Here is a 23,283-nt window from a genome sequence, read left to right on the forward strand (position 1 = left end):
CCTAAAAATCTCATAAGGGTAGTGTAGTACCAATACCACTTGCTGGTCACTTAGTATTGTTTTTGTAAAGGAAATCCATTTAAAATGACTCATATTCACTGCTCTAGATTGCTGGTACGCCATTAAGTTATTATTGCATTGTTGGAACGTGGCAGTACCAATTGAGACCAGATTATGCACATATATGAGAATCTAGCCGGCATAATTGGGACATACGTACGCGTGATGTAAGTTCAAACTGACGTCAACGTATTGATTGTATTACAATTAATTGTAACGTAGGACATATTGACACGTGAATTACGTCAATTAAAGCTTAATATAGACTAAAATCAAGGTTAGGTTACTTACGAAAGACGCGATGGATTTGTGAAACAATACGTTGAGTATTCTGTAATCCATTTTCTATCCACGTCAGATTTATTATGAGAGATTTGCCAGCATATTTATGGCTTGGGCAAAACTAGAAACGGGTGAAACCTATGCTGGCGCTATCTGTAAAAACCTTTAACAGTTGCCATCCCCATTGGAAATTACAACCCTATTTATATTTCTTAAAAGTCTTAGTTCTGGGCTAGCTAATGTAAAGCTCGTCACAGACGGAGCGATAATATACCAGCAGATACCAACAGATATCTTAGAGTATCGCTAAGTCTAGCACCTAAAGACTTAGCCCTCTCACAATCTCTTAGGTGCGTCTCTCTCACAATGGTGATAGACGAAATATACCGAGCGATATCGTAGGATACCAAAAATATATATTACAGTCGTGTGTGGACTCTGTCATTATCATAATTAACTTAAGAGTAATTCTCTTGTCGGTGGAGTATCTTCCAGCTTTGCCTATCTTGCGCGAGCTCTTTGACTTTTTGATACAAAACGACCCCTACTTTTTCTTTCACTTGCTCTAAAAAGCTGCGTCTGGGTTTACCTCTACCCCGCTTGCTTCCTATCCGCCCCTCCAGAGTTTAAAGAAGTGGTCGTGTCGTATTAAGTGTTCAATCATTTTTCCGCGTCCTTAGCACCTCATTCGTTATCCAGTCTCTCCAACTAATGCCTTTTTATTCGCCTACATTACATATGCTCATTATCCACGTTTTACTTCCATGAAGGCTATACTCCAGATGTACACCTTAATCAGTAGCTTCTTGCTGCTACATGAAAAATCTACTGTCCGCGCGCGAATTCCGTGCACGGCTGAGGAATGTTAGGAATGTTGGGCGTCATGACAGTAGTGTCATTTTGAAGGTACGTGCGCCACGCACATCCTCCCACTTCCTCGACCTCCGAATGCACGGAATTGGCGCGCGGACAGTACATGACTCTGTCAAATACTGTCTGTCAATCTGTAATAAATGTGCACTAATTAGAGCCGGGCCGCGTGTACTGCGCTGCTCGGTGTCGAAATGTGCGACAGTAACGCGCGGGTCGTCTTTGTGGCGCGACTCTTTGTCGCATCACCGCGGCCCGCTCCACAGTTTAAATCCATATGTATAACATTTGCATGAAATCCGAACTAACATTTTCCTTTGTAATAAATTCAGGTTGGTTATGTAGCATAATTTCTTAAGGTAGCTTCAGGTGCCCGAAGGGCAAACCGGCCAGACCGTCTATTTAAATTTTGAAGGAAATGTCAGCTAAACGTAGGACAAAAAATGTGACGTGTTCAACTAAAAGGTACCACATTGTCGCTTGTTGATAAGGTTGATTTCGAATTGAAGCTATATGGAAATAGCGCCTTACTGACAAGCGACAATAAGTACCCTTTTGGTTGAAAATGGCACAAATGTCGTTAGAAATTTCGCAATTTGACACGCTTCTTTAGGAATTTCGTACATTGGACATTTTGATTTTCAATGTTCGTTCTGTCTTTAGGAATTTCGTACTTAGGATATTTGATTTTAGAAATTATGCTATATAACCTTCAGGTTGACCCTTAATTTCCTATTATAGCATTCATCGCAACAGCATCTCATAAAACCAGGAATTCTTATTTCAAACTGCTAAATTGTGGTTTAGGTATATCCCAGATGCAAAGATGATAGTGCGATTGCCCAATAGTACTAAAACGACAGTCTAATTGATAAATTATGAAACAAATTTATGCGATAAATTAATAAATCTGACTGTCGTTTTAGTATCCCCGCTATAAAAGCATAGTTTAAACGTTTACATTCCGTATAAAGAATGCACATTATCGCTGGAATCGACTCATTATTAACTCGCATATGACTTACCACCACATCTTAAACCTTACACTTTTGTAATAAAGTTGTAAATGGAATGGAACGAGCATTTTCTCATTGGATATGAAGCGATGATTACAGTAAGTTTGACAAGCGGGTCGAGTCGTGGGACCGTTATTTGACCGTTACACCGAATGCTGATGTCACCTTATTATATAGGCTGTTTTTCCACGTTTAGCGGAACTGCGAGGTGAATTGTGGGTCACACCATCCTAAAATCGCAAAAGATTGGCTGCCCTCTAGGATTCGTCGACATTTCATATAGTACTAGCGACCCGTCCCGGCTTCGCACGGGTAGGATGCGTTTTTCCGACACCATTAGCAAACATATTTCAACCAACTTACACAAAACCTTAACAGGCTTAACAATTATACCAAAACAGAGGCATATTTTAAAGATTTGGCTTCGCGGGCCAGTTAGATTCGCCGCGCAAGTAAGTGATGATAATGTAGATAGATAGAATACTGTTTATTGGCACACTTCAGTAAAAGATACAGCTTACAGAAAACAGTCTCATATAAGGAAAAAAAAACCTGTTTTGCCGCAATGGTCCCCTTGGCCCTAGGGCAAATACGCCCCTGCACCTAAAACCTTCCTCAAGAATCACTATCACTATTGATGCATATATGAAAATCTGTTCAGTCGTTTTTGAGTTTATCGCAAGCATACAGACGGACTTTGTTTTATATGGTTGGTGTTGAAACTACCCCCTTAGTAAAAGTTGCCCAGTATGCTTAAACGTTGAAAAAACACTAGCGTTTAACAAAACTGCTGTAAAAGGGGCCTACGATTACCGGTCCGCCGGACGATATCAGCCTGTCAGTTGTTCGGTTCGGAGCTGTCAACTTTTTGTTCTAACTGACAGGCTGACAGTCTGATTTGCAAAACAATGAGTTAATACATGAGAGGTCATTGCTCAGCTGTGGGATAAATAGGTATCCGCTGAATTCCTGAATTACAAATGTTAGAAATTTGTTTCAAAAACTAAGATGACGGCTTAGGTTTTATGTTCATAACTTTCATAAGTTTTGTATATTTAGATAAGGTAGACAATAAAAAAAAGAAATAAAAACTTATTCCAAAAGAGATGTATCGTAATACCTACATAAACAGGATGTCAGAATAGTTATTTACGATACAAGTGCGGAAAAGAGGAAATTCCAAACGAGTGGCGATAAATTAAAACACGACCGCAGGGAGTGTTTTAAATCGACACGAGTTGCGATCGTGCAACGTTTTACAGTACACATGGCCCTTTAAACTTTCGACATATGCACGAAAAGTGCTATTTGACGCACTAGTGCGAGAAATTAGCACCATATGTACTGTAATTGTAATTTTTTATTATTTAGGTTATATTTTCCTGTCTGTTAATATTTACTTCCTTCCTGCCCATTATTATTTATTGTTGATAATTTTACCTTGACATTAGCACAATATCTTATTAGCTGTTTATTTCAAATTGCAATAGAAGAATTGATACAGCTAGGTATCCACGGTATACGTACCTTATCTTGATTTACTATTGTAGATAACTTATACAGCGCGTATGATAAGTAATAGTACCCAAGTTTACCACAAGACTAGGCATGGAGAGAGACACGTGCTGATATAATCAATAGATATACCACTTTCAATTTATTTATTATTAAAAAAAAGAGGTACAGTAATTGTTGCTACTTATCTGCCAAACTGCATAGCAGTCAAGCATCACATCGATCATTAACACTGCGTGAAAACAGGCTAATTAGAAAGTAAGTGTTATCACACGCACGCATTGGATTGGAGATACTGCACCGTATCGATAGCGAACGCGTCGAATGTGTGTCACTCCCTTGATAGTGACGTGACGAATGTGTGTCAGCGGCTGTGTGTGGGTAATTGACATTGCAATTAAGTCAAGGGAACTGAGAACACATTGGAGTTTTATTTACATTGTACAGTCGCCATCAGATATATCGGAGCTGCCGAGGTGCTCAAAAATATCTGAACAAATTTCAAATAAAATGTTATGCCAGAATGCTGTTATAATAAGAATAAGAATAAGAAAACATTTATTGCCACACAACAGAAGAGAAATTACAGGAAACGAATAACATCAAAAATTGGCATGCGCGACAAAAGGAGCGGGCTCAGCATATGCTGCGCCAGCCACTTCACCAGGAATTGACCGCACAGCGCTGATTTACAGTCCGCCCCCTTACTGAACCACATTGATATGTGCGCGGGATATTATTTTTACAGATATATATATATATATGTGTATGCAGGTTAAATTTAGAATAATTAGATTACACGAAAAATTTCATAGTTAAACTCTAACAAAGTATTATTACAGTTTCATACAGTTTACAAAATTTCATACAATTAACAAGTTTAACTGTTTATCTTAAAATTATTAATAAAATACTTTTCATTACCAAGTCTACTAGTTTGACAGTTACAAAAAAAAAAACTAAAGTACTTTTTGTATGAGGGAATACTTATAATATTTTTAACAAATTATAAAATATATGCAAGAAAAGTGTCATAAGTGTAGCACAGCACTATTGTAAATAATTATATCTTCTGTGGCAATTTGGTCATTTAATAATAGTAAGCTCAATTTGCGTTTAAAAGTTGGAAGGGACAATTTAGCGCGCAAAGGTTATTATCTACTTTTATTTCTGAAGGTCTCGACTCGACGCGGTAAAAAAAATCACGAAGCCCTATAGTTTGATTGAGGATTCTTCTAATGAAAATCGTAAATAGTTTTTTTTTATCATGGCTCCACAACTAACAGCAAATACATGCAAAATCATATTTTTGCTCAAACACCGTTTTCCCATTTCACACCTAGATAGGTATGCTGTGCTAATTGAAATACCATACTTCCTGATGGCTACTTAATTCAAACTCAAGGATGGTTAATTTGCATTTATTTATTATAGTGATCGTAGTTTACACTTCCTAGAACATTAAAAGAGAAATATAGGCATGATTAATTTGTTTACCTTCTAGGTAAACCTCGGTGTCATTGAATTAATAAAACTAGTACATCTAACCTTAAGTTTGTAGAGAAAGAATACATTAAAGTGGTAAAAAATTTGTGTCCGATTGATGTTTCGGTTAAAAATCCGGTTTCGGTCGGACACTATAGAACATACGGCATCGAGTTTTCTTTTCTGCGGGTTTTAGTTTTTAGGGTTCCGTACCCAAAGGGTAAAAACGGGACCATATTACTAGTAATAGATGGATACAGTCTAAGGAAAAAACGTGCCTCGAAAATCAAGAAAATTTGATTCTCTTTCAGAGGGCGCTACTAGCTTTGGCCTACTGTCGTATAGATGGCGTTGACGGTTTCGTTTGTTATTTAACAATTTTAACGCATATCAGTGAAAGAACATGGGTCAAAATCATAAAAATAATTAATGCAAATAAAAAAAATCATTTATCCATATTTAAATACATTTTATCGTATTTTTATAAATCTTCATTTTTAGTTTTAAAGTGTGTCGACAGATGGCAGTGAATTTACTGGCGTTACAAAATTTACTATGACAGTACCGCTCTAGTATAAGTTACTCTATGCTATTATTTACTTTATATACTCCGCGGTCCGTCTGTCTGTCTGTCACCAGGCTGTATCTCATCAGCCGTTATAAGCTAGACAGTTGAAATTTTCACAGATGATGTATTTCTGTTGCCGCTATAACAAGTTGTTATAGCGGCAACAGAAATACATCATCTGTGAAAACTTTATATAAAACTTCGATACAAAACATACCGGTTCACTCTTAAAGTTGTTTTTAAGACTACAAACAAAAACCGGCCAAGTGCGAGTCGGACTCGCGCACCGAGGGTTCCGTACTTTTTAGTATTTGTTGTTAATAACAACAAATACTAAAAAGTACGGAACCCTCGGTTTTCTTTCATTGTTCAGTGAACGTGGACAATTTTCTAGTTCATTAATTTTCAGAATTGTCGTCTAATTGAACGAACGATTGCAAATAGGGCCATCGCTGTAACTCCGAATGACCACATTGAGCTCAATTAATGTAGAACGATTCGTGACATTAGGCAATAAAGTCTTTCATCTAGAATATCTAGATCTCTTACCTTTCAATAATTGATCACTAGAAGTAGAAATAGGTATTGGCTTGTCAAATACGGATTGAACAGTCGAACGTTGTGGAGGCGAATTAGTAACGGGGCGTTAAATGTAATATAGATTGTCGTACCGTTGCCAATAGTGATTCATGTTGAGTGTTGAGTAAGCGTCTAAGCAATTACTTACGTAAATAACAAAGTTACAAACTGATCAATATTGGGTTGATGACACGGTTCGGTTATCATTTTGGCAACAATCATATTTATTGCAGTTATGGCTGACATTCTCGGCAATATTCCGGTAAATAAAGTTACAAAGATTGTTAACATATTTTTTATTAATATACGCTGCCATATGTGTCGTTCAGTAAAAAACAGGGTTAGTAAAAACTTATTATATCACATTTAGAAACGGGTCTATCGCGAATTTATTTTGTTACCTTTATTTACCGACGTTTCGACACAGGTTTCACTGGTCGTGGTCGCGGCTAACTGACGTCCCAGCAAAATGTCAAAACAGAGATTTGTGTGTCACACACCTGTGTCGAAACGTCGGTAAATAAAGGTAACAAAATAAATTCGCGATAGACCCGTTTCTAAATGTGATTTAATATGTGTTTAAACCGCGAAAGTTTTAAATGTTAGTAAAAACTTGCTCCATTTCACGAGTGCATAATAGAGCCAATCGCCAGACAGGTCACTTTTCCTAAGGAAGTACACATACATTTTACTTGTCGATTGCTCAATGATAAATTTATAAAAGCTATATTCGCTTAAATATTATTAATATTTGACTATAAAAATCAGCCTTCATTTAAAAACATACCTCATATCATCTAGAAATTTCTACCACACGATGAGTAACGGAGCCCACACATGTGGTACGCTTACAACATGTCATTGCCATATGGCGACAACCAGTTAGCAACATCTTGTAGGTACTTGCGCGATTACTTCCTGCTTTAGATAAAATTACTATTCTTATTGATTTTTCAATACTTGTTATCGTAATGGCATTGATGATAAATATTACAATGGTGTTGAAAATATCAAAATAAAAACGATAATGTGTTTTTTTTTTATATTTGCCAATGACTTTTTTATTGTGCGTATTTTACATAAAACGCGAATCTAAGCCATCCATTTATCTATTTTTACGAATTTTCTAAACTTCCAATTACTGAACTCGAATATTTGAGTCGAGAACGTTTTTCATACTAACATCGAAAAGGCACAACTGCCCTAGTTTTGAACGGATAAAATCATCGTTTCTGATGTTTATCTGCCTTTGTAACGCTTTATCTCGACTATACATTAAATGGCATTGACAATGGATCATAGCGTGCATAGATAAGAACAATAACCATTGTTTAGTTCTTACCTGAGTTTAAGGTATCGCTTTAATATTTGCCCCAGCTTAGTTTCCCTTATTGTTAGAAATATAATAAGGTGAACGAGCCGTGATTTACCTTACAAATTTTTTACACAACGTGTTCAGTTAAATACAGGGTATTACAATAAACTCTGTTAAAAGACTGCTGAGATACATATTTGAAAGTATACAATTATATCATTTTATTGTAGATGTTACAAATACCTAGTCGGCTATAGTTTTCGCCAATTATTCTCTCTAAAGGGGCCCACTCATTACCAGTCTGCCGGACGATATCGGTGTGTCAGTTGTTCGCAACTATCAAATTTTTGTTCTAACTGACAGGCTGATATCGTCCGGCGGACTGATAATCAGTGGGCCCCTTTAAAGTAAGTTAAGGACACCTAAAATAAAACTATGAAAACGGATTATATCGCGTATATTGATTTTATAATACACACCCAGCCTTATAATGCCAGCTTTTATAATGTACAACCAGCCTTAAAGTTTATAGTCTATGATTGTTCATTATTTTAATATGTGGGTATTTTTGCACTGTAATTTTTCCTCGGTCACCCGTTGACCACGAACGCTGTAAAGGGTTCGAAACGTCGGGATGTATTATAAAATCAATATACGCGATATAATCCGTTTTCATAGTTTTATTTCATGAGTAACTATCGCGGTAACCGAAGACAATATTAAGGACACCTAGCTGAAGAAATATCTAAATCCTTGATTCAGAGATGATCAGGGTTCTTTCTCAGCAGCTGACTGACTATACATAGCATGATCTTTAAAATCGAAAAGACACGTCATTATAAATCTAATGCAGTTACGACTTCACATGCAGCAAACAGCGGATATAATTTTTGGATCCAGCACTAAGCATGCTTCGTGATCGAGTGTTTGCTGCAATCAAAAGAGTTGTTAGCGTTAAGCTTTATCTTTCTAAACCAATACTAATCTCTTTCTATTTGATTGTCCCACAGATGAGAAAGAGAAGTACGACCCGAACGGGTTCCGCGACGCGCTCGTGCAAGGTCTTGAGCGCGCGGGCGGTGACCTCGAGGCGGCGTACAAGTTTCTAGACGCCGCCGGCTCCAAGCTCGACTACCGGCGCTATGGCGAGGTCATCTTCGACGTGCTCATCGCCGGCGGCTTACTGCGTGAGTACACCGTCCGACTACACCACCTTGACTAGACCTCGAGGCGGCGTACAAGTTTCTAGACGCCGCCGGCTCCAAGCTCTACTACCGGCGCTATGGCGAGGTCATCTTCGACGTGCTCATCGCCGGCGGCTTACTGCGTGAGTACACCGTCCGACTAGACCTCGAGGCGTCGTACAAGTTTCTAGACGCCGCCGGCTCCAAGCTCGACTACCGGCGCTATGGCGAGGTCATCTTCGACGTGCTCATCGCCGGCGGCTTACTGCGTGAGTACACCGTCCGACTACACCACCTCGACTAGAGTTCGAGGCGGCGTACAAGTTTTTGGACGCCGCCTGCTCCAAGCTCGACTACCGGCGCTATGGCGAGGTCATCTTCGACTTGCTCATCGCCGGCGGCTTACTGCGTGAGTATAACGTCCGACTACACCACCTCGACTAGACCTCGAGGCGACGTACAAGTTCCTAGACGACGGGTCCAAGCTCGACTACCGGCGCTATGGCGAGGTCATCTTCGACGTGCTCATCGCCGGCGGCTTACTGCGTGAGTACACCGTCCGACTACACCACCTCGACTAGACCTCGAGGCGGCGTACAAGTTTCTAGACGCCGCCGGCTCCAAGCTCGACTACCGGCGCTATGGCGAGGTCATCTTCGACGTGCTCATCGCCGGCGGCTTACTGCGTGAGTACACCGTCCGACTACACCACCTCGACTAGACCTCGAGGCGACGTACAAGTTCCTAGACGACGGGTCCAAGCTCGACTGCCGGCGCTATGGCGAGGTCATCTTCGACGTGCTCATCGCCGGCGGCTTACTGCGTGAGTACACCGTCCGACTACACCCCCTCGACAAGACCTCGAGGCGTCGTCGACGCCGGCGGCTTACTGCGTGAGTACAACGTCCGACTACACCACCTCGACTAGCTAGACCTCGAGGCGGCGTACAAGTTTCTAGACGCCTCGCTCCTGTGTGAACACCAACACTAGATGAAACGAAGATGAGGGTGGGGGGGGGGGGGCACAATGAACGCACGCAAATGCGTATGAGTGCTCACGCCACGCTCGTGTCATTATAAAAGCAAAAATCGTACATAAAAGTCCGTAGTATAAGTCGTATATATCTATACAGATTACAGGCTGTTTTTTTAACTCTTAGCCATATTCTACGAGAGTAGTATAAGGGTCATACTGAAATAACTACACTTGAAACAAAAAAAAAACTTCTGTCAAAATGTATGAAACTACCTTTTTTTTCGCCACTTCGTGTTTGGCCTCATAGTGAAAGTTGTACAATATGACCTGTAGGTAGGAATGTGTACATTCAACTACCTAAGTATAGCTTAAAAGTTTTTTTCTCCCACCGAGGGTTCCGTACAAATTTAACTTTTTTAATTTTTAGTATTTGTTGTAGTAGCGGCAACAAAAATATATAATCTGTGAAAATTTCAACTGTCTAGCTATCACGGTTCATGAGATACAGCCTGGTGACAGACAGACGGACAGCGGAGTCTTTGTAATAGGGTCCCTTTGTGTACGGAACCCTAAAAAGAAACACCTGTCGCAAGCTACGCGAGATATTTCTTTGTTTACAAGATATAATCTAGAATACACGCCAGACTTAGTTTTTACTGGTGTATTACTAATAAGGTGACTTGATTGACCTTTCTGTGAGTCGTCTAGACGGAATTATCTATTCCGACGCGTCTACCCGTGCGAGATTAACAGGGCGCGATTAAATTCGGCTTTGGCCAGGATTTATGTAGAGCTCTTAGATCCTTATCTTATCACAGATTAATTATTTCATACCGAATGGACACGTTTAGACATGCACGGATGCGTACAGACATGTAGTGCGCACATAGACAATATCCCCCTTGTGCAGCATAAAACTTAGCACTTTAGTTAAATTTTGTCTCTTTCTAACAAACAAATGTCGAAATGACGGATAAGGACAAACGATTATCCAAATCTGGTCCAATAGCTTTGTAACATTGTACTAAGTTCCATTACCCAAAAAATAACAAAATAGTTTCAAGAGTAGTCTAAAACATTAATAACCAATGAAACTCATCCTTTTGTAGAACCAAGGCTTAAAGCATCTGTTTCTTCACAATTCCCATTTGCAGGGCCGCTCTTTAAATAGTTTTATATATTTCAATGTAATGTATGTTATAGATCTATAGATAGACGAAATCCACTCGTATTTTTTTACTGACTTGAGCAATTAGTACTGTATGTTGCCATTGTTAGACACAATTGCCGACCGTTCACACAAAAGATACAATGGCTTTTGTTCAACAGATTACCGTCTTAGGAGTAAAAATCATTTGAGAACGTGCAGACTATAGGTAAGAAGAACTATATAAGGATTATGTTCAAATGATGAAACAACTGGCTAGAGATCTGAACAACTGTGTCGATAAACACATCTCGTTCGTTATATCTGACATCCCTCTCCCACCACCATATCTCCCTCACCCCTCTTCACAATACTGATGTATGTTTGTCTGTCAGTGCCCGGCGGTGGCGTGTCGATGGATGGCGAGACTCCCAAGACGAACACTTGCATCTTCAACGCCAGTGAGGACATGGAATCCATGCGCAATTTCGAACAGGTAATTTTTCAACCTAAATCTTACCTATACGTAAAGTTACTTTTATGAAAAAACCGGCCAAGTGCGAGTCGGACTCGCGCACCGAGGGTTCCGTACTTTTTTAGTATTTGTTGTTATAGCGGCAACAGAAATACATCATCTGTGAAAATTTCAACTGTCACGGTTCATGAGATACAGCCTGGTGACAGACAGACAGACGGACAGCGGAGTCTTAGTAATAGGGTCCCGTTTTTACCCTTTGGTTACGGAACCCTAAAAACACTTGTACGTAATATTGTCTTCGGTTACCGCGATAGTTACTCATGAATTTATAATACATCCCGACGTTTCGAACCCTTTACAGCGTTCGTGGTCAACGGGTGAACACGAGGGGCGGGGGAAACGTCGGGATGTATTATGTATTTAATATACGCGATGTAATCCGTTTTCATACTTTTATTTCACTTGTACGTAAATTTCCTCTTAAAGTTTGTCAGGTGACTTTAGGCTCTAAAATGTTGAATGGAATATTTTGCTTATTTTCCTAGCACTCAGTGCAGGTACTCGGAACCGGTATTTTTTTAAAACCCCGAAATAGCCCAATATTTTGAATTTTTTTATGCTCATTACGTAGGACTGAATCATGTATTTAGGAAACAATTTTGCATTATTAAAACGTCCCATTAAAAATGAAATTATAAACAAAAGAACGAAAAAGAACGTAATAATACCGGTATTTTTGTATGGAGCAAATACCGGTTTCCGACCCCTGACTCAGTGAAAACAGAACATATAATAACAAAAATATCCATTTACCACTCACTCTAACTTAAATAATTACCTGTGTTATGCTCTCATTGTAAAATCTAGTTTATGTTTATTGTATTGTATTGTATTCTTTAATAAAGATAACAAGATCCATATTACATAGAAAATACGAGCACAATTAAAATAACAATAAATAGGTACATTCAAACAAAATATTAAAATTAAATTAACTTAAAATTAAATTAAATTAAATTTTTCGTCATAAATCAATCAAATTATGCCAGTCGTGATCTATATATACTTTATGTTATCTTTTGGTGTTTTAAATGATGAAAAACATGGCTAGAGTCCTGAACACAAGTGTTGAGAAACCCTTTCTCGTTCAATTACTTCTGAAATAATTTTTATAACATTTGATAAGTTTGTCATACTTGTGCCTTTGCTAATATATATTTTTTTGAATCTTTTAAAGGTATTTGTGAAGCTGATGCGCCGATACAAATATCTGGAGAAAATGTTTGAAGAGGAGATGAAAAAGGTAAATAATTGTACGAATTTTACACATAATTTTACATGGTTTTCGACAACAATAAATAGTGCATCCAGATCTGGTGAATCCGCAGCTATTTGGAAAAAACCGGCCAACTGCGAGTCGGACTCGCGCACGAAGGGTTCCGTACCATTACGCAAAAAAAGGCAAACAAAAAAACATTTGTTGTATGGGAGCCCCACTTAAATATTTATTTTATTCTGTTTTTAGTATTTGTTGTTATAGCGGCAACAGAAATACATCATTGGAAATTTCAACTGTCTAGCTATCACGGTTCATGAGATACAGCCTGGTATAATAAGGTCCCGTTTTTACCCTTTGGGTACGAAACCCTAAAAATGGTCGCTGATGTGCATTTCGAAGTACGTACATAAGTAAGTGTTGTCTACACAAACCAAGATGTTTTGCGCGACAATTTCCTCGCGAGGCAGGGCGTTCTGTGAGGATGCACCTATTTGCAAATCATTCGCGTACTGAAATCGTACTTCGAAATGCACTTCCGTGGCTAACTAATGCGTTGTTGCGATTCCTCGGGCGAGCCATGTCATACTGAGCTGCCTCACGCGGCAAATCGAGACAGCGTGTCCGGCGCATTTATTTTTAGGCTCCATGAGCCTTATTTACTATCAGCTAGATGCTTATATTGTATTATGTTGTTCACAGGTGCTGGTGTACTTGAAAGGTTTCGAGCCAGCGCAGCGCATCAAGCTGGCCCGTATGACCGCGCTCTGGATCGGTATGTAACTAAACTGCTAATTTGTGACGTTTTCAATCAAAAGGTACCACATTGTCGCTTACCATTAGGACGAAATTGTATCTTATACAAATAACCTGTCAGAGCGGCCTTATGGCAAGCGACAATACCTTTTGATTGAACACGGCACATTTAAACAAACTGGTTGTAATGAAGTGCTGAAGTTGAGAGAATCGTGCTGTGTAAACTTTCAAACGCATCCCCTGCATTGTAAGCATTAAAAATTATACAAAATTTATGAACTTTGGAAAATTCTTTCGTCATTCCACTTTGAAAAACCATTAATTGATTTTTTCATCCAGTTTTCGTAAACGATAATATGGTAGAGGGCCGTTGTAGTTTTCATGGAATGATTTTATCATTTAAACACAAATAGATGCACTAATTAGAGCCAGGCAACGCGTATTACGTTGCTCGGTGTCGGAATGTGCGAAATAATATGCGCGTGCGTTGTGTTGTGGCATCAAACTGATTTTGTTACTACATTATAATGTACGCTCGACAATTATTTAATATTTAAGTAATCATTATTTCCTAATGAATAAGCTACTAAGACCAATAACGGCGATTTCTCTAAAATCGTGGAGCTATCATTACAGTAATGTACATTGCCTACCAAATATGATGTGTCGAGGGATTGTTTAGTTCTCTTGGCTGGCTAGGTTCCAAGAAATTCGGTTGTCATACAAGTCTGTCGATAGCATTACAATTTTTTTGTATGGGAAAGATTCATAGTTCACTGCTGAGTAACATTGATCAGTCCATCAAGAGTGGTCGGTGCAACTGGCCCTAAATCTGTCTTAACTCTTTGATCACCACGCTAATCGTTAGTTAGTTAGTGGTTCTAGATATTTTTCGCAACTCTACAACTATTGTGCCTATTATGCGTGAAACGAGGTAACGCTACTCTTAACTACCCCAGGCCGCGTAGCCAACACGCCAATCGCTAACGCTCCGTAGCGATCGAAACGCAACTGTCACTGTCGCACTAATATGGAAGAGAGACACAAAGAGTTTCGTTTTCGAAGCGATAGCGATTGTCACCTTGGCTGGGCCGGCAGCTCCTCCAATGAAGCCTAGCAATGTTTTCAGGTTGCTAACTGCCTCTTTTAGTGTGAACGGAATCCCTAGGTATTTGCTCCTGTATACTTCTACCTGTTTGCAGTCTAGGAGATAAGTAATTAATCCTACTACACACGCCTATCGTGTGCGGTAAGGTGGACGCAGTAGCGTCTTTAGGCGGATCCACACAGAGCGAACTGTCGGTGAAGACGTGCCACGCCCGAGGCACGTCTACACATAGCGAGCTACTTCGCGAGGCAATTTCCCCGCGAGGCGGCTCGTTTTGTGTGGACTCTCCTTTTGGTTTTCAAAAGGTTAATAATATATGATGTTTATTAAATCACATTTATAATCGGGCTCTATCGCGAATTTATTTTGTTACCTTTATTTACCGACGTTTCCCGCGACCGACCGACTGAGTTAGCCGCGACCACGACCAGTGAAACCTGTGTCGAAACGTCGGTAAATAAAGGTAACAAAATGAATTCGCGATAGACCCGATTATAAATGTGATTTAATATGTGTTCAAAGCGCGAAGGTTACTGTGAATTTTTTCAACATAAATAGTTTATGATGTCAGGTAACGGGTGCGTGCCGCCGTCGGTGCTGCTCGTGATGCTGAACGAGCACATCGTGAAGGACAACCTCGCGCTCGACTTCGTGCTGGAGGTGTTCACCTGCGTCAAGCAGGAGCGCGGCACCGCCTCGCTCGTCACCGCGCTCAAGAAGGGCCAGCTGGAGGGCAGGTTGGTATTCTGTACACACCACACACACACTACAGGTGACGGGGCCGAATAGTACGAATTATCTCAAATTATTTTTTCGCCAAAACCCTAAGCTTTTAAACAAAAGGCATTGTTTCTTTTGTGCGCCGCGGTGGCTACCTCATTTCTCATCAGTGAAAAGTATCACACCCGTTTAAAAGGCAATTTTTTGTGTTCTACTTTTATAATGGGTAATGTAGGACGACAGGTAAGAATATTCGGAGGTAGCAAAAAGCTGTAACAAAAATTTGAGTTCTATTGTGTAGCACGCTGAAATTGCCTTTAAAACGGGTGTGATTCTTTGCACTAATGAGAAATGAGGTAACCACCGCGCTGCTCAAAAGATACAATGTCTTTTGTTTAACCTTACGGTTTGGGCGAAAAAATCATTTGAGATAATGCATACTATACTGGCTCCCGCCACGATGCTGCTCGTGATGTGATGTGTCGTATTTGTTATTGTATTGTATCCATTGTACAATGGATCCCATGGTATGAAACCAGGTTTTACACTGAGGTAAAATTTGTATGAAGCCATGGGAGATTACCGCTACATGTACTGGTTCTCTGCATCGTTGCGGCGGAATCATAAATGGCGCTACATTTTATTAATTTCATTGCCGAAGTCAGCTTTTGCTCTCAGGTTTAAAATAATATAATCGTATTCAACTATTCATGTCCGACATAAAGCATTAACCTTTTGGACGCCAATGACGGATATATCGGCACCTCAGGTGCAACGCCAAAGACGGATTAATCGGTCAAAGACCACAGAGCAACATATATTCTGTTTTTTTATTCCGTAGACTAAAATGACATATCATGTGGTACTAAGAAATGTCATGTCTTTTACATGAAACGTCATTTTAGTCTACGGAATAAAAAAACAGACCTTAGACCTACGTGCATGTGCATAAAGTTCAATTTCAGTTTTGACACTCCGGTGACGTGGCGTCCGAGTGACAGCTTTTGCGTTTGACACGGCGTCGAAAAGCTTAATTCGTCTTTACATACTCGCCAATTGTCAGGTTCATACAGAACCGACCGCCTCGCGAGAAAATTGCCGCGCTCGAGGCATCGCAACGCGCGTGTTTGCCTCGTGTGAGACGCGGCAAAACAAAATCGCATCGTTAGGCGGCTCCTTCTGTGTGGACCCGTCTAAGTAGCGAACGCTTCTTGTCATGCATTACTCAAATGCCTAAGTGAATTATCCCCAAAGTAATAGTGTGACCTAAGACAGTATAGTAATGACATGGAGTAACTTATACTAGAGCGGTACTGTCATAGTAAATTTTGTAACCCCAGTAAATAATAATAATAATAATAATAAAAAGCTTTTATTTCAGGCATTTACCCATATTGCGTACAAAATTAAATACTACTTAAGAACTAATTGACACTGTAAAGGGGTGCCAGTCATGTTAAAAATAAGTCTAAATCTAGGTTCATTCAGTAAATTTACTGCCATCTGTCGACACACTTTAAAACTAAAAATAAATATTTATAAAAATACGATAAAATGTATTTAAATATGGATAAATGATTTTTTTATTTGCATTAAATATTTTTATATGATTTTGACCCATGTTCTTTCACTGATATGCGTTAAAATTGTTAAATAACAAACGAAACCGTCAACGCCATCTGTACGACTGTAGGTCAAAGCTAGTAGCGCCCTCTGAACGAGAATCAAATTTTGTTGATTTTCGAGGCACGTTTTTTCCTTAGACTGTATCCATCTATTACGGAGTTATATCTAGGCATGTTTGGTAACGAGCGGTATGTTGTCGGGGCAGGTTGCTGGAGTTCCTGCCCCTGAACCGGCGCACGGAGGAGGTGCTGGCGGCCGCGTTCGCGTCGCGCGGGCTCGCCGAGCTGCTGCGGCTGCACCGCGCGCAGGCCTCGCAGGTAACCAAGGGCTACCAGTATACAGGGTGGAAAACATTAATGGGCCCTGGAGGCACTTGCCTTAAAACCTTAAGTTAGCTCATTTTACTTAAAGGAAACATTCTTTAGACGACCGGTCTGGCCTAGTGGGTAGTGACCCTGTCTGTGAAGCCGATGGTCCTGGGTTCGAATCCCGGTAAGGGCATTTATTTGTGTGATGAGCACAGATATTTGCTCCTGAGTCATGGGTGTTTTCTATGTATTTAAGTATTTAGATATTATATATATCGTTGTCCGAGTGCCCATAACACAAGCCTCCTTGGGCTTACCGTGGGACTTAGTCAATCTGTGTAAGAATGTCCTATAATATTTATTTATTATTATTATTATTCTAATATTTCTAAAAAGAAACAAAACTGCATACATAGATTTGTAATTTTAATTTTGCTTGAAATAAAACTATGAAAACGGATTATATCGCGTATATTGAATTTATAATACATCCCGATCATAGTTTTATTTCATGAGTAACTGTCGCGGTAACCGAAGAGAATATTATTTAATTTTGCTTGTCTAAAAATATTCTTGAGTACTAAATATACGATTTTATGGATATTTTGTACGACTGACGAGTGTAAGACCTAATGTTTTTTGGAGAAATGTTATCGTTAACATTAACTGTATTTAGCTGACGATGGTGAGGCAGCTTACTTTAGAATCAGTTAATCCACTTTACCTCCACTTCCAAATTCCTCATAATGTCCTAAAATGATGAAACCCGATGACGAGTCGGAGCGGCGTTGCGTGGGCTGCGAGCGCGCGTCGAGTGAGTCCATCACGAAACGCGATGCGACCGGCCTCTTCGCTTCGCTGCTTTGTCGACATGGCTATCTGATTACATTACCCTCCAATTCCCCTTTTCACGATCAATGTTCTGCCGCCAGAGTGCAGTATATTCAGAGATAATAAAATATGACATTGTTTGCATCAAGGCGGTTTGTTTACAGAGGACCTACCGGGAAACGCGAATCCGAAATTTCGCTATCTGCCTCTTTATGGCTCGAATATCTAACGTTATCTAACGAAATGTGACGTTTTCAACCAAAAGGTACCACATGCTTGTTGATACGGTTGATATCTAATTGAAGCTATATGGAAATAGTGCCTTACTGACAGCGACAATAAGACTTGGTTGAAAATGGCACAAATTTCGATTTTCTTGTTTCGCGGTAGACTTTCAGCCTCTTTTAAACATAGTTAGAAAGAGACGAGTAGTCCATCTCGCCGCGAGATACTGTCGCGCCAATCATGTGCTAGGCCTAGAGATTGTAGTAGGAGCGCCCCCTACGCAGAGTTTCGCGTGATATTCCCTATTATCCGTCCCGAATAACATCGGCAGCGTCTACCATACTGGTAGAGTTGATGTGAACCCCGTTGTATGTGTGTGGTGCGTGTGCGCAGGAGGCGCGCCGGGAGCTGACTCGGGCGCTGGAGGACGAGCTGGCGGACGAGAAGCCGGTGCGGGACCTCATCCAGGAGCTGCGCGACATGGCCGTCAAGCACGCCATCCCCGACCACGAGGTCGTGGCCATCGTGAGTATACTAACTTTCTTCTTCTCAGCATGTTTACGTCCACTGCTGGACATGTGCCTCATTCATGTCTTTCCAGTGTTCTGTACGCCGCGCTTCTATGCCAGGTCGGCCCTGTCTTTTTGATGTCGTCAGACCTTCTGGCTCGCGGTTTTCCTACTTACTGCGGAGTATACTAACTTTATTCATACCAAACCAGTGATTCAGATGTTGAAATCTATCTTCGGACCGATGCGCGGATATTGTTAGTGTTGTGTGTCGTGCCGTGGACAATAAACATTAAACAGAAACGGGTCGATGTAAATGTTCTACCCCGAACATTTATATAAACTAATGTCGGGTAGTTTAGTGTTGTTTACCAATTTCTCAATTGACATTTGCTGGGACGTCAGTCTTCCGTGACCGCAGCTAGTGCGACCTAGTTGAAACGTCGGAAAAAATGTAAAATGATGAAATTTAATCGCGTTAGACCCGGTAATAACATTAATTATTTGTACAAAACGCGAGAGTTTAAAGTGTTTATTCATACGTTTTTTCATACATTTATGGCAAAACTACTTCGATGCTGAAATACTATGGACCATAAGCCAGGGCCATTCGTAGAGTGGTTTAGGGAGATGAACCGTGAAGCCTCGTGAATGTCAGCTGTAGCTCCATTGGGATATCGAGGAACTAGTCATACAAACGGGTATTTCTCAGCGATTAAACGATAGAAATAACGAAATTATGTTTGATTAATCTGTTGTGTGTTTGTGATAAAACGATAGTTGTCTTGAAAATCAAAATTAGCTATTATGGACACATCGTTGACTGAAATTGCAAACCTCGTAACCATTTGAACGAGGTTAAGGGATTTGCGACTTAAGCACAATACTTAAAGTTGAAAACCCCATAACTCCATTTAAAAGAGAGAGAAAGAGAGAAGAGACATACTTCACATGATGAAACTCGATGACGAGTCGGAGTAGCATTACAAAACGGCGCGAGCTCGTTTCAATCGAGTCTTTCGAGCGTCTCGACGCTCGCGTCGCTAGTTTTACTACGTTGTCGACATGGCGGTCTGATCCAACCCAAAACCCACCTTAAACCCAACTGTATAAAGTCTAGTTTTTAATGCCACTGTGTCTGTCAGATTTGGACGTGCGTCATGAACCGCGGCGAATGGAACAAGAAGGAGGAGCTGCTGGCGGAGCAAGCGGCCAAGCATCTGCGGCACTACACGCCGCTGCTGGCCGCTTTCGCTCAGTCGGCTAAGGCGGAGATCGCGCTGCTCACCAAGGTGAGATGCTTTTTCATCACCCTTGCACATTGACGTTTTCAACCAAAAGGTACCACATTGTCGCTTGTTGATAAGGTTGATTTCTAATTGAAGCTATATGGAAATAGCGCCCTACTGACAAGCGACAATAAGTACCCTTTTTGTTGAAAATGGCACATATAGTCTGCATCTTCTCAAATGATTTTTTCGCTAGACTCTAATCTGTTAAACAAAAGCCTTTGTACCTTTTGTGCGTGCGCGTGCCCATTGTTGGTGAGCGCATGCCACTCGCTGATACACAATGGTCACGCGCTCACTAACAATGGGCACGCGCACGCAGAAAAGGAACAAAGGCTTTTGTTTAACAGATTAGGGTCTGGCGAAAAATTCATTTAAGAAGATGCAGGCTGTAAAAGATGTTACCATACGTAGGCGATGCAGTCCGTAAATCCTAAAATTCGTAATGTACTTACTAAATTAGGCAGAAATCTTAATTATTTCCCTTTTTTTCCCACACGAATGTGATCATAAACATTGTTTGTGGCACGGGCGGTACTCGTGTTAATTAAGCCCTCGCCTTCGGTCTTCAATTCACACTCGTTCGTAAATTCTTGTCTACCGCCCATAATATACAATGTACTATTGTTTGTTTGTTTAGCACCGTGAGAGAAAATACGTAAAATATCGTTTATGCTGTACTCTTATCACGATACGATATTAAATAACAGCTAAAGCTACGCTAGATTGAACTAGATCCTGATATGTATAGCTAGTCCAACCCAGTTATGAAAGGAATAGTCCTGAAATGATGAAACCCGATGACGAGTCGGAGCGGCGTTGCGTGGGCTGCGAGCGCGCGTCGAGTGAGTCCTTCACGAAACGCGAGGCGACCGGCCTCTTCGCTTCGCTGCTTTGTCGACATGGCACTCTGATCTCACACTATTCCCTTGTGATATTCTATAATACTACACAGAAAAGACGCGTGAGTAGTTGAAACTACAGAACGTAGCCGTGAATTTGACAATGAGGGCTATCGTTTTTTTGCTCACCAGTTGGCGATGGCGCCTCTGTTGATGGTCCAAAAGACCATCAAAAGACTAAAGAACAGCTGTCAGTCATTGAAGTGACAAGTGACATTTGACATTTCGAACTATGGAAAAGACCACCATCTACACTAGCGCCCCTAGCGGCGTATTCATACGCGTTAGCCCTCATTGCAGTAGATGGTACCGTACGTTGGTAACTGAATTCTCAAAAGTTTGTAAGTGCCCCAACTTAAGTATGTACCTACCTTGATACTTGTTTTAGGGCATTCAGCTGTCAAATTTGCAGCTACTATGCAGTAGGCTTTCTTTTTTTTTTTTTCAATAGAAACGATAAGTTTTTTTTTTTTTTATATATATATTATAAGACATTTTTACACTGATTGACTAAGTCCCATGGTAAGCTCAAGAAGGCTTGTGTTGTGGGTACTCAGACAACGATATATATAATATACAAATACTTAAATATATAGAAAACATCCATGACTCAGGAACAAATATCTGTGTCATCACAAATAAATGCCCTTACCGGGATTCGAACCCGGGACCATCGGCTTCATAGGCAGGGTCACTACCCACTAGGCCAGACCGGTCGCCATGCTTGTATGCTTGATTTGTAGATGTAATTTCCCAAAAATATAACCCAATCAATTTTCTACTAACAATTGTCCAGGTGCAAGAGTACTGCTACGAGAACATGAGCTTCATGCGCGCGTTCAGCAAGCTGGTGCTGATGCTGTACAAGAGCAACGTGCTCTCCGAGGAGGCCATCCTCAAGTGGTACCGCGACCCCAACTCCAGCAAGGGCAAACTCATGTTCCTCGACCAGATGAAGAAGTTCGTCGAGTGGCTGCAGAGCGCTGAGGAAGGTCAGTCTAGTGACACGCCTGCTTTCGTTTTTGCATGCGTTTTTTTCATCATTAGACTCCAACAACGCCATAAAAAAAATCAACTTCTATTCCAATATCCAAAGATAGATATAACTCCGTAATAGATGGATAGTCTAAGGAAAAAACGTGCCTCTAAAATCACGAAAATTTGATTCTCGATCAGATAGCGCCACTACCTTTGGCCTACTCGTATAGAGGGCGTTGACGGTTTCGTTTGTTATTTAACAATTTTAACGCATATCAGTTAAACAACATGGGTCAAAATCATATAAAAATAATTAATGCAAATAAAAAAGTCATCTATACGTATTTAAATACATTTTATCGTATTTTTATAAATCTTCATTTTTAGTTTTAAAGTGTGTCGATAGATGGCAGTGAATTTACTGTGGTTACAAAATGTACTATGACAGTACCGCTCTATCCTATTATATCCTCTTTGCAATATCTATGAGAGCCCATGATCATCAGTGCACATTGAGAAGCACAAGACCGGAAAAAACTAACAATCTCGTTCTGACGTAAAGAAAGCGGGACATTTACATATGTTTACATCTACTGTCCTGTGCACTGTAATAAATGCAACACTAAGTCCCAAAGCGAATTCATTAGTCAAAAACCCCCTCCACACTCGTGCGCGAAACTCCGCGAACGCGAGCGTTGAGTCTAGTTCGCTAATCAGCGAAATCGACTCCACACTCGCGTTCGCGGCTTCGCGCCGCGTAGTCTCGAGTGGGCTTAGCAATTGTATTGTTGAAAGTTATATTATTTTCACATAATAAATTTGTTTTCAGAATCGGAAAGCGGCGAGGAAGAAGATTAGAGTAAGCGCAGCGTGAGACTGACTCCGACGCGCCGACCGGCGCACACAGATAATAAGCGTACTATGAATAATAACATATAATAATTAAACTAATTGTTGAACACCGGCAGTAGGGGACGATGTTTTCTACACTGTATATTCATTTCTAAAGTAACATGTTGAAATACAATATTTTTTATTCAATTTTTTTAGGAAAATTCCAATAAATGGTGGCAACACTCTGTTTTTGTTTTATTTATGCAACGTGTGATCGTCCCTTACAGTTAATTTTCATACGTTATTTATATGGAGATCCAACAGCTGTGACATTAACATAAAAAATATAGTAGATACCGGAAGTCAATAGGGAGCGTGCATAAACTGTAGGGGGCAGCACAGGAGACGTCAGATTTTTGGCGCGAGGCGTAAATGTGTAGTTTATG

The 23,283-nt window shown here is 40.3% G+C and overlaps 1 protein-coding gene across 5 annotated transcripts in view; it reads left to right on the forward strand.

Annotated features, from left to right (window-relative positions):
- LOC134752155 (protein krasavietz) overlaps positions 1–23,082 on the forward strand; it is a 28,201-nt gene extending 5,119 nt beyond the window's left edge. Inside the window, exons 3-12 of one of the 5 annotated variants that reach the window (XM_063688109.1) lie at positions 8,701–8,877; positions 11,393–11,493; positions 12,713–12,778; positions 13,454–13,526; positions 15,187–15,352; positions 17,167–17,278; positions 18,719–18,850; positions 19,980–20,126; positions 21,822–22,017; positions 22,833–23,082. In XM_063688109.1, the coding sequence (XP_063544179.1) occupies positions 8,701–8,877; positions 11,393–11,493; positions 12,713–12,778; positions 13,454–13,526; positions 15,187–15,352; positions 17,167–17,278; positions 18,719–18,850; positions 19,980–20,126; positions 21,822–22,017; positions 22,833–22,861 (1,199 nt within the window). In that variant the 3' untranslated portion in view covers positions 22,862–23,082. The other 4 variants (XM_063688026.1, XM_063687870.1, XM_063687794.1 and 1 more) reach the window with 4 other exon arrangements.
- Positions 23,083–23,283: the final 201 nt, after the last annotated feature.

The sequence above is a fragment of the Cydia strobilella genome, chromosome 1, assembly GCF_947568885.1.
Source record: "Cydia strobilella chromosome 1, ilCydStro3.1, whole genome shotgun sequence".
Taxonomy (NCBI): domain Eukaryota; kingdom Metazoa; phylum Arthropoda; class Insecta; order Lepidoptera; family Tortricidae; genus Cydia; species Cydia strobilella.